The sequence below is a fragment of the Onychomys torridus genome, chromosome 8, assembly GCF_903995425.1.
Source record: "Onychomys torridus chromosome 8, mOncTor1.1, whole genome shotgun sequence".
Lineage (NCBI taxonomy): Eukaryota > Metazoa > Chordata > Mammalia > Rodentia > Cricetidae > Onychomys > Onychomys torridus.
The window spans coordinates 48,409,888-48,423,957 of record NC_050450.1 but is presented as its reverse complement, the minus strand read 5'-3'; the positions used below and the strand labels follow the sequence as shown (position 1 = coordinate 48,423,957).

The window sequence follows — 14,070 nt, the reverse complement described above, 5'->3', positions numbered from 1 at the left end:
CAACAGAACACAGGTTATAACAGCCTTGTGACCCGTTCGTTCTTCTTGGAGGGCCCTGCTGCTGCCGCAGGATGCGCTAGGCCAACCACCTGAAGCAGCCCACCCCCTGCAGAGCCCGATCAAAGTACTAATGGTGCTATGTAAGCCACCAAGCTGGGGGGGCAAGGGCAAGGATCTTCCCTCTCCCACGTGTCTCCCCCACCCCCCGCCCCGCCCCAGTGCCCTATTTTCTCACACCTGCCCTGTCCAAATCAACATTTCTGTTTTTTGGAGACAGGGTTTCTCTGTGTAGCCCTGGCTGTCTTCAGACTCACAGAGATACATCTGCCTCTGCCTCCTGAGTGCTCGGATTAAAGGCGTGTGCCACAACGCCAGGCCCAAATCGACATCTTAAAATGAAGCCAGGCGCGACATACTCATCTCTTGTTTTCTCAAGTCCTGTGAATTCTGTGGCCCTGCACCAGGCAGCATTCCCTTCTGCCAGGACCACTGTGGAGTTAGTTCACTAGGCTCCATCATGTCAATGTCTCAGATTCCTATTAACTGCTCAAAGCCTGGTCTACAGTCCGACCACTAGCCATGCCTCAACACATCTGATGTTTGGAGACCCAGCTCCAATGTCACCCGTCTGGAATCTTCCCCAGATTCTTTCCAGCTCCGACAGAATGGGTCTCTCTTCTGAGCATTTTCTCATCTGATGGGATAGTATTGTCAAGGAGACAGAATTTGGAATAACCTGGAAGATGGGCCTCTCGGCATGCCTTTGAGGGATTATCTTTAAAAACATTTACATTGATGGGTGTTTGACTGCAAAGTACTTCTATGCAGTGGAGGCCAAAAAGGGGGCATCAACTGCCCTGGAACTGGAGTTTCTTCAGATGTTATCAAGACACTGTGTGGGTGCTGAGTCCAGCCAGGTGCTCCTGAAGGGCAGCAGTGTTGCCCAGCCATCTTTCCATCCGTATGAGGGAATTATCTTGATTAAGTGCAGTGAGCACAGACCTGCTGTTCTCTGTCGCTGCTGTGTTTTTTAATTATTATTTTGGGAGGGTGGCTCTCACTATGTAGCCTTGGCTGGCCTGGAGCTCATTCTGTAGACCAGGCTGGCCTTGAACATGGAAACGTTTGCCTCTGCCTTCCAACTGCTAGGATGAACGGCGTGTGTCACTGTGCCTGGCTTAAGCTTTATTTTTATTAAATGTGTGTATATGTGTGTTTGAGTGGGTATCTGTGTGCACTGCAGTACTGCCAGAAGCCAGAAGAGGGCATCAGATCCCTGGGCAGCTGGACTTAAGGTAAACCAGTCTGTGGGTGCTGGGAATGGAACTGGGGACCTCTGCAAGAGGTCTCTTAGCTGCCCAGCCATCTGAGCCAGAGTCCACCATACAGCCCTGGCTGCCCTTGCTATGTAGACCAGGCCGGCTTCAAACTCAAAGACATCCTCCTGCCTCTGCCTCCCAAGTGCTGGGATTAAAGGCGTGCTCCACCAGGCCTGGCTCCTTTCTGCTGCTGTTTTAACTTCCTCTTTTTGAGAGAGGGTCTCTCTATACAGTCCTGGCTGGCCTTGATCTCACATGACACCTGCCTCTGCCTTCCAAGGGGTGGGTTAAAGGCATGTGCCATTACAGCCAGCCCCTCTGCTTCCTGGCCTGTGCAGTGTGACCAGCTCCCTTAAGTGCCTGTTGCTACGACTTCCCTTCCACGGTGGCTTGTGCTTGTGACCGGTGACTGAGCCACCTCTCTGCTGCTTTTGCCAGGGCATCTTATCACAGCGACAGAGAAGTGACAGAGACACCTAGTCTACCACTGTGTGGTAGAACCATGCCTGTCCCATCTGCCCCCTGCAGGCTGTGAGCCCCTGGGGAAGCTGGACAAGCTTGGAGACAGCCGAGAAAGCCAGAAAGCCCCAGCCTCTGTGTGGCTGTGGGTAAGACAGCACACCGTAAGGATGTAGCTAGGGACTGGGCAGAAAGTGAATTGCCACATGGTGACTTGGGCTGAGAGGGCTGAGACAGGCTGGATAGGGAGTGAGGCCTTGTACTTAGGTCAAGTCCACATTCCAATACCGATCCCATTATGATGGAGGCCGAATCAGTGAAGACCCCAATCCTGGGGTGTCACCATCTGAGGCCCTGTGTGGCTCCCAGGATGGCTTGGCTGAGGCTAATGCTGAGGATCCACTGGGCAGACAGCATTGATGGCATGCCACTGCTCAGACTAGGTCACATGACCAGGCCAGAGTTGAGAGGGATGGCGGGAAGAGACCGCCTGACCCATGAGGCTGTACTTCCTGGATAGTCCTGCTGCTCCCAGGAAGAGCTGCTCACATCCCAGCTCTGCAGATGGGCCCAAGCACACAGACTGTGTGATGGGCCCAGGAAGAAGGGCCACCAGAGCAGCATCTGGACAGCAGCGGCTCTGCCATTCCCAGTGACCGGATGCTGTCTCTACTGACAAGTTTCCCACTTGACATGTTAGGGCTGGGCTTCTTGGTCCTGTGGCCCACAAACAATGAATGAGTAGGCATGAGGGCAGGTCACAGGGGGTCTGTCACAGACCTACACACCTGTTCCAGACTTTGCACGGCCAGTCCTGATAGCCAACATGCCAGCTGGCCTATCTCCATTTTGACCTAAATTCGCCTAGCTTTATTTTTCTGTAGTAAGTGCTGGGGATGGTGTCTCTGGCACTCAGGTAGTGAGGTTGGTATGGGCACATTCTGTGTAGGAGAACAAGATGGTTGCCGTCAAACAATCTATCACTTGAGACACCCTCTCAGCTCCCCATTTGGTTTTAGTTGGTATGTAACCTCTCTCTTTCTGTTGAGTGTATTCCTGTTCATCTTTAAAAGCCCAAGCCCATTCACTTTCCTTCCCAAGCTCTTTGCTCAGAGCTCTGGGAAATCCTCAATCTGGTAGGTACGGACTGACCCATTTCCACATCCTGGAACTGCCAAATGCAGAGAACAGAAATAAAGAATTTCTGGGGCAGGTGAGGGCTCTGGGAGTCCTGGGGTCTGAGTTGAGACAGCTGTACCCAGGCTGGCTCTTACCTGTGTCATTGGCACAAGGGTAGTGATAGGTGTGGATACATCCTTTATAGGAGCACGAGATGGTTGCCCCGGCTTCATGACAGCTGGAACATGGCTGGAAAGAGAGGAAGGCCAGTGAGTCCTTGTGTGTTCCAGGCAGGCCCCACAGCACTTCTGCCAGAACAGCCCTGTGATGCAGCAGGGGGGATACCCTTGAGAGTTGGCCCTCTGCCACTTCTTGGGCTAGCACACTGGGTGGAGGACCCTCTTGGGCTAGTAGTGACCACAGTGACCATGGCTGGCAGCCACCATCTGTCAGGTGCTGCTTACATGCTGGCTCTGGTGTGTCCTCATCCACTGGCTCCTTCTAGCAGCAGCAGCAAGGGAGTGGCTTTCCCTGACCTCCACTTTCCAGATGGTGAGACAGGCCCCTTCCATTGGAGAGAGAAGCACTCTCTCTACCCAATGGCGGCAGCAGATGCACAGAAATGAGCTGGGGGGAGAGTTGACCTATGACCCCTGCCCAGAGGCTGAGCTCATGTGAACCTGATGCCCCCCAGAACATGTCCAGCCTCTGGCTGGTCTCCATAATGACTTCTGCTGGGCTCGGAGGCTGTGGCATGTCTAGAACAGGACAAAGACGAGAAGGCTAATAAAAGGGTGATTCCAAATCTTGGCATAGGGAGGGACACCTCTGCTCCCAAGCCTATCATCACAGTGGACAGTGAGGTAGGAGGGAAGCAGAGGACACAGAAGGCTACTATGTAGTTCAGCAGGTAACAGTGCACTGGGTGCCAGGCATGGCTGGAAGTCCCAGCACAGCACTGTCTTCTCAAGGCCAGAGAAAACAGCTGGGCACAACCCATAAGCTCAAAATTTCCAGGTCAACCCAGAGCCTCAGCCCAGCAGGTCAGGGTGGGTTCTGTCCAAACACTCTGTAGCTGGAGTGGGGTGGGTCAGCAAGAGAGGAAGACATCCATACAGAGCTTCCGGATGAGCCTCCCAAGGCCCTAGGGCCCTCCGCCCACCTCTTAAGCCACTAGAGAAAGCTGAAGCAGAGGGGGACCCCAAAGCAGACCACATCTCACTCACAGTGGCCTTTGGGGGTGCTGAGAGATTTGAGGGTAACTATGCCCCCACCTCTTGTGGCAGATAGTCCCAAGCAACTCCTGAGGCAAGACTGCTCACTGCAGACATGAAGACACTAAGGCACAGAGGATGGAGACTGTTGCTCTTGGCCCCAGTTCCCTTACAGGGGGCACAGCTGATCAAGTGGGCGCCATCCCTTGGCCCAGGCACCCAGAGGCCACCAGTCTCCTGAGGGTCCCTGAATTGCAATACCCCCTCTAGCCAGGTAATGAGATGCATGTCATAGACTGAGGATGCAGGCAGCCTGTGTGTCTGAAGACCTGGAAGGAGGGCATGGTAGGCTGAGATCTAGTGGGGACTGTGGAGGACAGGGAAGACCAAAGGCCTGGCCAGTGTACTGGGTGGAGCTGGCATTCTGGGGCTTGCAGAAGACTCAAGGCCTCCCTCCTGAAGTCAGACTTGAACCAGGGTCTCCCTGGTTCATGGAGAGAGCAGTGCACTAAGCCACTGAGGCAGAAAGCAATGGGTTCAACTATGACCCTGCAAGTCACTTGCCAGAGAAGCCGGGAAACCCTAGCCCATCCCCCAGTGTATTCTGGGGGGCCATGTCATATGAGCCTGTGGCTGTGGGGTACAGCCTGGCAGCAAGCCCCAGCTGCCAGTCATGAGCCAGCCAGGCCCACCTCTGGCAAGGAGACACCTTCAATATGCAGCCAACCCTTGTCCAATGAGAGCCTCTCCTGGCCTTCCCTGCTACTCTGGGGTGTGGCAGCTTTGACAGGGCTCAGCAGCTCCAGCTCCAGCTGCGACCCTGTGACCTTATACCCTCCTCAGCTCAACAGGATGTTCTGTGTGTGCCAGCATGGGCAACAGGAGACCAGAAGCACAGGGCCAGACCAGGGAACAGGGGCCTTTACCTGTACTCACAAATGTTTCTCTGACATGAGCCCAGTGCTGGGGTTTGGGGACGAGAGATGACTGGGTGCCAGGCCTGACCCTCAAAGAAGCCCTGGATAATGCAGGGTATCAGGTATCCCACTGGACAGGGGTTCCAGGATTGTTACTTTCTAATGAAGGGACAGACAAGACTATTTCAAGGTAGCTGTAGAGACTAAGTCACCATGGAACCAGTGACAGGCAGGAACATGGGCTTTGGTGCCTGTCTGCTGCATGAACTAGCCGAGGTACTGAGGCTGTGTTGCCTTGTGTCTCAGGCCCTTCTCAGCAAGATGGACGGGCAACAGGGCCCAGAGAGTCTATAGCCATTACCATGGACAGATGCCTGGAGCCTGGAGCCTGGAGCCTGGAGCCAAGGGCAGCATCCACAGTGGTCCCCAAGGTCAAGGATGGGGCCTGGACAAAGTGCTCCTGAGGAGCTGGGACAGTAGAGTGTAGAGAGGAGGGACAGGCAGGGTCCTCTGAGCTCAGCTGCCCACAGTGGACTGAGGGAAGGAGGGGAAGAAGGAGGAGGAGGAGGAAGAAATCAACAGAGCTGGTATGGATACCCAGGAAGGACGGTGTGGAAGAGTGGGCCTGGCAGCCTCGCTGCCCAGGGCATGATCTGAGAGGCAGGTGGCTCTTTGGCCCTGGGGTCAACTTTAGGGGAACATAGGCTCTGGAGTGGCCTCTTCTAGTCCCCTTGGTCTGAGGAATCTTAGCTGCAGCCAGAGCTCAGCATGTTATCTCCATCCCAGACCTGTGAGCCCAGATACAGCCCTCAAGATCAATGTGTTAACGCCCTAGGTCCTGCGACCATGCCCCATGGGAGGAAGGACAGGGCAGAGGCAGTACATGCAGCGGTCCAAAGTTCTCGGAAGGGATGTCTTAAAACTGGAGGGTGGAGCTTCGGGGCTTCCGTGGCCAGGTAACCCAGGGTTGCCCAGAGCCAGTGTCCCATACTTTAGCCACATGTTGTTTAGGGAAGATCAGGCCACCTCGGCATTCAACTCAAGAAGGGCTCTGTCTTGCCCAGGACCCAGCAGCTCCGGTTTTGGGTAGTGTGTGTGGGAAGACTGGCCCAGTGGAACACAGAACGGTGGCACACACCTTGAGGCAGGATGGGTAAGTGTGTCCTGCTGTGGCCCCAGGAATACTTGAACTTGCCTCCACACTCCCTCAAGAGACTCCAGGGCCTGGAGATTGTACTCTGGCTACTCTTTGACTGTGGGTACAAGTGACCCACAATAAAGCACTGGAGACACCTCGACTAGCCTGTTGGTACTTCAAATCCCATCCCCTACCCGAGCTGGTCTAGCTTCTTACCATGTCCACAGCTACCTTCACGGCCTCCTGCAGCCCAAAGAGCTTCCCGGCCACCAGGTACACCCCGCTGGTCCACACAGCACAGGCCTCATGTACCCAGTGTTCCTGGGTGTCCCCACCAGGTTCTGCAGGGGCCTCTTTGCTGCATTCATGTTTGCGGTTCTTGTCCGCCGGGGCCACCTCCTCACCCCCGTCCCCCTGACCGTCACAGCAATAGCAACTCTGCAGCCGCCTCGACAGGCCCCGGGCACTGGTGCGCAGGGAGCCCTGCTTGGCAGGGTCAGCTGGGCCATCAGGCCTGGACAGCCTCCCCAGGGTCGTAGTGATGGTGGTGGCAGCGGCGGTGGCGGTGGTGGTGGTGGTGGCGGCGGCGGTGGCAGCGGTGCTGGCTGCACATTCCAGGCCTTTGACTGTTCTCTCAAGAGGCAGAGAGGCCTCCTCAAAGGTGCCTTCCAGGCGCACCTTCTCCTTGAGTTTTGGTTTCTTTTTGGGGAGGCAGTGTTCAGGGTAGTAGGGGCCACAGAGGTCCCCGAGGTCCTTGAAGTTGGCCGGGTTTTGGCAGAGGCAGCAGACAAGGCAAGAGGTACTCAGGGCCTTGGACACCACAGGCCCCAGATGCATGGTGGAGGAGAGGGGCAGGGAGGGCCTCGGCTGCAGCGCAGAGCCTGCAGGGAATGTGGTGAGAGAGGCCCCAGCTGGTTCTGAGGAGGAGGAGGCGGAGGAGGCAGAGGAGAAGGAGGCAGCAGAGGAGGGCGGCTTCCAGTGAGGCTTGGGCTCGTCCCCGGGGGAGTTGACGACAGTGCATATGGTGGTGTACGCATCTCGCTTCTCCACCCGCACAAAGGGCGAGAAGGCCGGGGTGCGGCTGTCTGCCCTCAGCCGCTTGCAAGAGGAAATGTATTTGAGTCGGATTTCAGGCTCTGCAGGATCCAGGGGGGGTGCCTGCTGCTGCTGCCGTCTCCGAGCAGCACGTCCCTTACAGGGTGAAGCATGGGCACTCTTAGCCCGGCCACGGCTGAGGCGCTTCCGCTTTGAATGGCTGCTATAGCCAGCTGGGCCTGGCTGCTTCTGCGCCCTTGTCTGGGGCTGGCAGGGCCGGCCTTCAGGGGGCTGGGAGGCCAGGCCCGGCTCCTCTGTCTTTGGCTTCTTGCCTCCTCCACTGGAACTGTCCTCGCCTCCACCCTGAGCGCTGCTGGCCCTGTCATGGGTAGCAAGGATCAGAGTTTGGCCAGGACAGGGCCGCTTCTCCAACAGGCCTTTAGAGGGTCCCAAGGCCCCGGTCCTGCCTTTCCGGCTCCTTTTCTTCGGTGCCCGGGCAGTCCCTAGGGATGGCAGGGTCTCCGGGGACATGAAGGCCTCAGCTTTGGGACAGTCAGTAGCAGAGGACAGTTTCTTACTACTCAAGAGTTTGCCTTTTAGGGACCTGCTGGCTGCATTTCTGCACAATGGGTCGGCTCCTGGAGCTGCCGGTAGCATCTGCCCAGGGCCCATTCCTCCTAGACCCTCTTCGGCCCCAGCTGGACTGCCCCCCGAACGTTTCTCAGGTAGGGCTGGGCTCCGGGGTGTCCCAGGAGGAGCCCCTGCCACTCTGCATGCAAGTTTCTTGAGACCAGGTGAGGTGATCTTCTGTACTATGGCCTCCAGCTTGAGGCCACGGCCCTTTCGGGGTGGCAGCACCTTGGTCCTCACAGCACTGGGCAGGGATGATGGTGTAGCCAACCCCATGCATGCGGCAGGTGGTTCCAGGGGTGGGGGTGGGGGCGGCTCCCCGCTGCCTCTGGGCCTGGCCCTCTGGGGTGAGGCCATCCTCCTCAAGAGGCCAGGAGAGCTCTCGGCCCTTTCCTCTCTCCCATCTAGGCCACTTCCGTTGCTGCTTCGCAGGATGAGGCTTCGCTTTTTGGTGGGGACGGGAGCCATGAACGCTGACTTCCTTTTGAGCGTGTGGAGAGGCCGGTCTGAAAGCTTGCTCCCTGTACCAGGCTTGGGGACTTTGACCCGCTGGCTCACCCGGCCTTCCTTCTGGGGCCCACTGGAGACCTTGAATGCAGTGGGCAAGTGGTTGTTGGCAGGCAGCTTCTTGGTGGCGCGACAGTCTGGGATCCGGCTCTCTGAGGGCCGCCGCCGTTTGGCATGGAAGACCTGCTGGGGTTTGGTGCGAGAGCGGAGGACCATGGACCGCTGGTCCTTCCCAGGGATGCTGGGAGAGTCCGGCTCCTTGGTCTTGGAGCCCATGGGGCTGCTGTCCGAGGCAACAGGCAGGGCTGCTGGGTTGCTGGGGCTGGATGCCGCCTTGGGGGATGGTTTTCCTACCCGCTTGCCAGACTTGAAGGCCGCTCGCTGTTTGCCGCCCAGTTTGTCAGGAGGTGTGGGGGTGGTGGTTAGGCCTGGAGGTCCAGGAGTTTGGGGCTCACTCAGAGCTGTAAGAGAGCGAGTACACATCCTGGGGAGCCCTTCTGACAGCCCCCGGCCCGGGGCTCCAGCCCCTTCTGCCTGTCCCTGGGGGGGTCCCGTGCAGGACTCTGGGAGCAAGAGGTCTTTGGGAAGTGCTGGCACCCTGCACGGAGAGTCTTCCGCCTCAGGCAGCCCCCGGTGGACCCGCCGGCTCCGTAAACTTTTACCCCTCGGCACAGGCTCTTTCTTAGCAATGGGCACCTCAGGCACAGCAGGCTTGTTAGGCTTCGGGGCCAGGGAGCCTTCTGAAGTGGAGGAACTACCTGGGGCTCTCTCCATCTCCGGCCCATCTTCTCCTGGCTTCATATGTGACAGGGAAGACTCAAACCAGCTCTGGACCTTGGATTCAGCACCCACAGAGGGGCCCAGTAGGATAGCAGGCTCCCCAGAGAGGTGACACTGGGGAGCCCAGCCAGCCTTGGTATCCAGCACCTCCTCTGCTTCCTCCTTGGTGCACATCAGCGGGGCCTTGGGGGACAGTGGGTCCTGCAGGCTGGGCCTCTGCTCGGGGCTACCCAACAGTTCACACAGGGAGGAGTACTCCTCTTCGGCCTCCAGGTCCTCCTTCCTGCCAGGCGGTGGCAACAGTGGCAGGTCCCCAAAGTCAGTGGAGGGACAGCAATGGCGGCTGTCCTCCAGCCACTGGTCGGCTTTGCCCACTGCAGGGCACTGCAGCAACCCACCCACTTCCTCCTTCACCCCATCTGCCTCCTGCTGCTTGAAAAAGTCCCCAGACAGCGCCGGAGCTGGCTTCCCAATGGCATGCTCTTCCTGGAAGGCCAAGCAGGCAGAGGTCTCGTGTACATCTGCTTTGCCCTCATTGTCTGAGGCCTTTGCACCCTGCTCCAAGCCCTTGCTGAGCTCCCCAGGGTGGAGCCCCCAGCGAGGACAAGCATCGCCCAGATTCTCCTCTGGCCAGGCAAAGGGGTTGGCACTGTCCACAGAGCTGGCAGTGGTCGTGTCTGGAAAGCAGTCAAATGCTGCCGTGGTGGGGTCCGGAGTGGCAGCTCCAAGCAGAGGCTTGGTGCCAAAGGGCAGGGGACTGGTCGTCTTCTTCGGGTCAGAGGTGGCAAAGGCCACAGAAGGGTCTTCAAATAGCCCTGGGCTGAAGTCCTTGGCGCCGCCACTCTTGTCCAGCTGCAGGGACTCAGGCAGGGTTTCTGGTTCCCCTGGCTGGGACCACGAAGTCTTGGCCACGGTGTCTAGGCAACTGCCGTGGTTCCCCAGTGAGAACGGTGGCTTGCCACTGTCCTTGGGCAGGCTGGAAGCCTCGGCCCAGGCCTTGTCAGCCTTCTCAACGATGACTTCCTGAAGCCCCAGGATCTCAGAGGCCAGATCCTCCTGTGCCAGGGCACTGAGCAGCAGCCGTGGGCAGTCTCGCTCGCCCGCCACAAATTTGGAGAAGCTGTCCAGTGGCAGAGTGCTGTGCAGGCTCTGGAAAGAGTCGTCAGACTTGGTGGACATGTCGTCAGGTGAGGTCACAGAACAGGTGGACACAGACTCGGGCTTGGCCTTGGAGTTGCTGTTGACCCTGGCAGGGCTGCCGCGGGCCTGGCTGCAGTAGAGGAAGCTGCGCTCTAGGGGGTCCTCGGAGCCACTCAGGTAGTCAGCGTCTTGTGGCTCAGCGTGAGTGGACTGTGGCGTGCTGCTCGGCGGCTCTGACAGTGGTGTGCCTGCTGGCTCAGCTGAGTAACCACTGCCCTCGGGGCTACAGCGCTGGTTCTTGTGTTGCTCCGGAGTCCTAGACACGAGGCTCTTGACCCCTTTCTTCTGTGGCATGGCAGCTTTAGACAGCAAGAGCTGCTGCACAGTATTGGAGATGTTTTCCACCTGGGAGGTGAGTGCCGTGAGGCTCTGCAGGCTGAGGTCCGACAGCAGGGTGTCGGGGAGCTTCTCCTTCTGCAGGGGTTTGCAGTTGCTGACCTGGGGGTCCACAGAGCTGGCCGCATCCGTTGGCGAGGGATTGAGCAGGGGCATAAAGTGGCTGTGGTCTGTGATGCCTGTGGGGAAGGCCCCAGTACTAAGCGGCTGCTGGCTATAAGGGAAGTTCTCCAGGTTGGGCATCAGTGGTGACGGGGTGGAGCTATAGGAAGGAGAGCGACCCACAGAACGTGCAGGGGAGTGGCTGGAGCTAGGGCTGAAGGTCTGGTAATACTGTTCTGGAGTCCTGACAGCTGTGTCCGGTGGACAGTAGCCCTGGCCTTGCTGTCCATAGTGTTGGTACTTGGCGAGGTTCTGGTAGTGGAGAGTTTCCTGGGTGTGGTGGCGGCCTTGAAGTACCTGCTGCTGCTGCTGCTGCTGCTGCTGCTGCTGCTGCTCGTAGCCAAGGCGGCTCGACTGGTAAGCGTGAAGGCTCTGGACCCGCTGTCCTGGGGCCAGGCTCGCATTGGCACTCATCGGCCTGTCGTGAGGCTGGGCAGATGGCGCCGTGCAGCTCTTGTACGAGTGGGGCCCCTGCCCACCACCCTGCACTGCTGGGGCGTAGGTGGAGGAGGTAGGGAAGGACTGAGAATGTTGGGGGAAGTGGCCGCTCTGGGGGAAGGGCAGAGGGGAGGCAAGGTCATTCTGTGGTTTCTGCCTTTGGAGTTTGGGGTAAGCCAGGGGCTGCTGTGGTGGCGCATGCAGGCTGTGAGTCCGGAAGGGAAGCTGGGGGCCCTGCTCAGGGTACTGCCTGTTTGGGGGCACCACCGTCTTCTTCATCAAGTTCTCCTCATACTTGCTCACTGCCCCTGGCAGGGGCTGCGCTTGGGGAGGTGGTGGCTGTGGGCCCCCCCAGGTCTGAAGACCCTCCTCGCCAGAGTAGCGCCCTGGGTAGGGGCTGCTGTCTTGAACATAGCCGGGGAAAGCCGGCCTCCCCTGCAGGGACTTGCTGCCTCGGTGGTACTTGTCCGCAGCTGTAGAGGCCACTGTACCAGAAGGTGTGCCAGTGCCACCCTCATAGCCTGTATAGGGCTGTGGGTTGTAATAGTCCTTGGCCAGCAGCCGCTGCCGATCACAGCTGAGCCCAGCCTGACCTGGCTGCCTGTAGTTCTCCAGGCGCGATGTCTCCTGTGAGGTTTGTGGGTAGTTTTGCTGTTTGCCATGGAAACCACACCTTTCTCGAAAAGACTGCATGACTCGGGCCGGTTATCTGTGAAGAGAAGGGGTGGTGCAGAGGGAAACAAGTCAGATGGCCATGTTCCACTCTCTTTGCCTCAGCCAGCACCCCTCCCGGCCACCTTCCCACCAGCTGTGCACATATTGACAGCCTCTGGGTCTGGGAGATGGGCTCCGAAATTCCGCTTCCACGGTGCCTGCAGCTGAGCCGTGCAAAGGAGGGCTGCCACGGACATGGACAGCCCAACAGAGCTCCACAGACAAGTCACAGGAACGGCCCCCCAGACTCCTCCCACCAGCTCCTCCCTCCAGCCGCTTGTCTGGACCACCACGCCTAGCCCTCACAGACAGTTCAAATTAGCAAAGCGATTCCACTCTGTCCCCTGGGGCCCTACTGGATCCCATACTTTTAGTCTTTGAGTGGACATACTTAAGCATGATCCAACCACACTAGGTACTCATGAGGACCCCGCCCCAATCGGGGAGAGCCGCTTGCCAGGCCTGCTGTGACTGCACATACAGGAATCCACGCATGTACAAAGGACCTATCAGGCACATGTACATGCATGCTCACACACACCTCCCCTGCAGTGCCATCTGGACTCTGTCCCTTCTGGCAGATGTTGACTGGGGGGCTGTTAAGACAACTGTCCACATAAAGCACCCCCTCCTCTGACTCCTGGGAATGAAGGATGGTAGCACCTGCCTCCTGTTCTTGGTATCATAGGTGCACAAACAGATTATGTAGTCCAGAGTGTGGAGATGCATACTAATAGGGGACAGAGACGCAGTCCCCTGGCCACTGGAAAGCACACTACCCTGCCTCTTCGCTGTCCCCTCCTGCTGAGCTGCTCCTAACTTGCACAGGCCAGGGCTGGTGCAGGCAGTCCTGATCTGGGACAGGGGCAGGTAGTGTCTGATCTACTGGGAGAAGAGGTGCTTTTGTGGACAGAGTCACAACACAGGCTTGTGTACCTCTGTCACCTTCCTTCAACTGACTGGCTTGGGTACCCCGGAAAATCCTCAGTGGTGGAAGAGGGAAATGCCCCCAAGCTTTGGAGAAACCACAAAGAAGGCTAGCTAGTGAGCCTGCGCCCCACATGTCAGGGTTTACCTGACGCCACCCAGGCTCAGAGCAGGAGGGACGAGGTCTCTGGGACGCAGGAGCGGCACAAGCTCCCAGGAGGGAACTGGGACTTTCCAGTTCTTGATCCAAAACATACTAAGATGGAGGTATGGCCTGCCTTAGACCACAAAGGTTTCAGGGGAGTTGGTTGGCTGGTTTGTCGAGAAGTCAATGTGGGGGTGGAGAGAGGTAAAAATGGAGAGGCTGCACTGGCGGGCGGGGAGGTCCAGCCTCCCTTCAGTCTGGATCCCACAAACGTGCCTTCCTTTCTTTGTCTCAGAAGTGACCCAGGGAAGAGAGAAGAGCTCTATCCAGAGGACAGGGCATGCCCGGGCATCCAGATAAGCCCGGAGCTCACAGCAGGGGGCCTGACCCAGTCGCCCTGAAACAACTTTCCTCCTCCTCAGCTTGTCAAAACCTTCTGCCTGCCCCACCCCCAGCTCATTACCTCCATCTCTAACCCCTCACTAAGACAGGGCCCACCTACCCTTTGGATCTAATTCACTCCAGTCCTCGTGGTTTGGATGGAATACCCCAGGCTGTGCTAATCCAGAGGGGCTGGGGGCAGTATCCATCCAGGTGGGCGGCCTGGTGCCTCCTGCCCCCACCTTCCCAGAGCAGAGCACACTCTGGATGTAGGTGGATGTCAGCCCTGCTCATGACTGCTGGTGGGCCCCTTCTAAGACCAGGACACAGAATGCCAGTTCCCTGTTCTCCCTGGCTGTGTGTTCATATGTACAAACCTGCACTGCTCTGAAGGCTACATCTGCCTCCCTCGCATATCTGCACAAATTACATTTCGGTTTTTATTAGTCCCAGATCACTCTCATTTCCTGCTGAGTGTCCTGTAGATATCATTAACATTTCTACGGCTGGAGCGGTGTGTGTGTGTGTGTGTGTGTGTGTGTGTGTGTGTGTGAGAGAGCGCGCGCGCGCGCGCCTGTGTTTCTCCCCACACCCCCACCACCACATTCCCAAAATGCATTACCAGAGACATTATCTAAAGGGGGGGGGG

The 14,070-nt window shown here is 57.9% G+C and overlaps 1 protein-coding gene across 8 annotated transcripts in view; it reads right to left on the bottom strand.

The window, feature by feature from the left end:
- The window catches only part of Rai1 (retinoic acid induced 1), a 101,926-nt gene that overhangs the window by 2,836 nt on the left and 85,020 nt on the right, over window positions 1–14,070 (bottom strand). For all 8 annotated transcript variants that reach the window (XM_036195678.1, XM_036195682.1, XM_036195679.1 and 5 more), the window contains 2 exons: window positions 6,383–11,963; window positions 3,053–3,146 (listed from right to left, as the gene is read on the bottom strand). In XM_036195678.1, coding sequence (XP_036051571.1) covers window positions 3,053–3,146; window positions 6,383–11,947 — 5,659 coding nt within the window. In that variant the 5' untranslated portion in view covers window positions 11,948–11,963. The remainder of the gene's footprint in view (window positions 1–3,052; window positions 3,147–6,382; window positions 11,964–14,070) is intronic.